The 2500-nt window shown below is 46.2% G+C and overlaps 1 protein-coding gene across 1 annotated transcript in view; it reads left to right on the top strand.

The window, feature by feature from the left end:
• celsr1a (cadherin EGF LAG seven-pass G-type receptor 1a) overlaps positions 1 to 2500 on the top strand; it is a 121423-nt gene that overhangs the window by 98730 nt on the left and 20193 nt on the right. The window contains exon 15 of the mRNA XM_042078237.1: positions 1773 to 1893. Coding sequence (XP_041934171.1) covers positions 1773 to 1893 — 121 coding nt within the window. The remainder of the gene's footprint in view (positions 1 to 1772; positions 1894 to 2500) is intronic.

Raw genomic sequence — 2500 nt, 5'->3', positions numbered from 1 at the left:
TATGGAGAGAGAGAGAGAACGGAGATGACAGGAGAGGTGGATATGGAGAGAGAGAGGGAGAACAGAGATGACAGGAGAGGTGGATATGGAGGTAGAGATGGAGAGAGAGAGGGAGGAAGAGACGGAGGAGATGACAGGTTATTGCTTTCAGGAGCGGCTCCACTCGGTGGGTGGTGTTGGACACTGCCAAGCCCAGCTGGATTTCTCTCTGAGCTGCTGCAGGGCTTAAGATCATATAAAGAGGAGCTCAATAGAAGAGAGTGGCTTTGTCTTGAGAGACAATGAGTGAAGGAATGAGTGTATGCGTGCATGCACATGTGTCTGTGTGTGTGTGTGTGTGTGTGTGTGTGTGTGTGAGAGAGAGGGAGAGAGAGTGTGTGTGTGTGGAGAGAGGTTGGAGGAAGCTAAGGTTGCACTCCTGCAAACCTGACTTGACTCCCAGTGTTCCATTCAGTCTTGCCATTGACCTGACCGCATGCTAGCCTGTTCTACTGATTAGAACCGGGGTTCCTGACATGAATAAACAGAGAATGCTGGGGTGTCACAGCCATGACATGATGGCTATCCATCATCATGTCAGCCGCTTGATTGAACTCCAAAAGGTGTTAGGTGTGTGTATATCTGTGAGTGTGTGTCTGTCTTTGTGTGTGTCTGTATCTGTGGTGTGTGTGTGTGTGTGTGTGTGTGTGTGTGTGTCTGTCTTGTGTTTGTGTGTGTGTCTGTATCTGAGGTGTATGTGTGTGTTTGTTTGTGTCTTTGTGTGTGTGTGTGTGTGTGTGTGTGTGTGTGTGTGTGTGTGTGTGTGTGCGTGTGTGTGCAGTTGTGTGTGTGTGTGTGCTTTCCAAATGAAAGTCCTGTGTTGGGCACTGGTTGGAGAAATGGCCTTTTTATCCCAAGAGAACTGGCATTACCCTGCCACTAATGACACTAAGGACTGGCTGGTGTGTTTTTTATGGTGTTATGGTTCTGGCATCTCCGCTGTGTGTGTGTGTGTGTGTGTGTGTGTGTGTGTGTGTGTGTGTGTGTGTGTGTTACTCCTGGCAAGTTGATTTGTTTATGGTGTTATGATTCTGGCATCTACGCTGTGTGTGTGTGTGTGTGTGTGTGCAACTCCTGGCAAGATGATTTGTTTATGGCATTATGATTTTACTGTTTATGGTGTGTTATGGTGATGCTGACATTTATGGTGTTATCATTGTGTGTGTGTGTGTGTGTGTGTGTGTGTGTGTGTGTGTGTGTGTGTGTGTGTGTGTGTGTGCGCGTGTGTGTGTGTGTGTGTGTTGTCGGGATTCTGGCATCGCCTCAAAGCTTTGACAATGACTCATGATGTTTTCGTCTGCCAAAATCACTTAATCTGCAGTAATCGTTAACGGTAATCTTCAATTACCAATCAGCCAGGTGCTAATTACACTAATGCTTATCGAGTTTAGCGTCTGTTTATGTTCCTCAGTCATAGTGGCGCTCTATAAGCGCTTCACACACTGGCTAGAGTAGCTGTGTTCTAGTGCAGGTGAGGTTCTAGCGTTTGATGCTGCTTAAGTTTTTAGATTGTTTGGTTCTGTGTCTGACGTTCTCCTCTGCCGGTTCTCCTCAGGGTTGAGAAGCCGTGTCTTCGTGGCTGGTGGGGGACTTTTAGATTGTGTGGTTCTGCGTCTGATGTTCTCCTCTGCCGGTTCTCCTCAGGGTTGAGAAGCCGTGTCCTCGTGGTTGGTGGGGGACTTTTAGATTGTGTGGTTCTGCGTCTTATGTTCTCCTCTGCCGGTTCTCCTCAGGGTTGAGAAGCCGTGTCCTCGTGGCTGGTGGGGGAGTCCCATGTGCGGCCCGTGCAACTGTGACATCAGCAAAGGCTTCCACTCCGACTGCAACAAGACCTCGGGAGAGTGCCGCTGCAAGGTGAGCGCCACGGCAACACAATGTCCCCATGGCAACACAGCCTGCCACTGATACCATCCATCCACATACACACACAACAAGTCCCGCCCCAGCCAATCTGATTGGATGACAAGTCCCACCACAGCCGTCTGATTGGACCAGCAGTATTCCAGGAGTGCTGTTATATAGCAAAGATCCTTGATTACTAGCAAGATAGAGCAAAGTAATTAGTTACTATGGGAGTAAAACGGGACAGTTCTGGTCTGCATAAGTGGGAGTATCACCTTACATCACTAAATAAACGTTCTCTCTTAATAAGCAATAAGAGCAGATAAACATAATTGTGTTCACAGTATTATTGTCTATAATCATGTATGATACCAATGAATCATTCTTTGGGACATGATATGAATAATTTCATTAGTCATGTGAACCGAGCTAGCTAGCTAGCTAATGCTAGCTTAAAACGCTATACAAGTGACTAGTAGTTGAAGGACTTCACTTATACTTAATATACTATTGCAAGTTCACTTGAGTATAAACTATCCACTTTAACTAATGTCAGTAATGTTATTTAGCTAGTTGTCATTTCAAAGAAATTACACTTCTCCGTTTAAAATGTTACCTT

Source organism: Alosa sapidissima, chromosome 22, assembly GCF_018492685.1.
Source record: "Alosa sapidissima isolate fAloSap1 chromosome 22, fAloSap1.pri, whole genome shotgun sequence".
NCBI lineage: Eukaryota > Metazoa > Chordata > Actinopteri > Clupeiformes > Clupeidae > Alosa > Alosa sapidissima.
The sequence above is the reverse complement of the archived record's forward strand: the minus strand, read 5'-3'. Positions and strand labels throughout refer to the sequence as shown.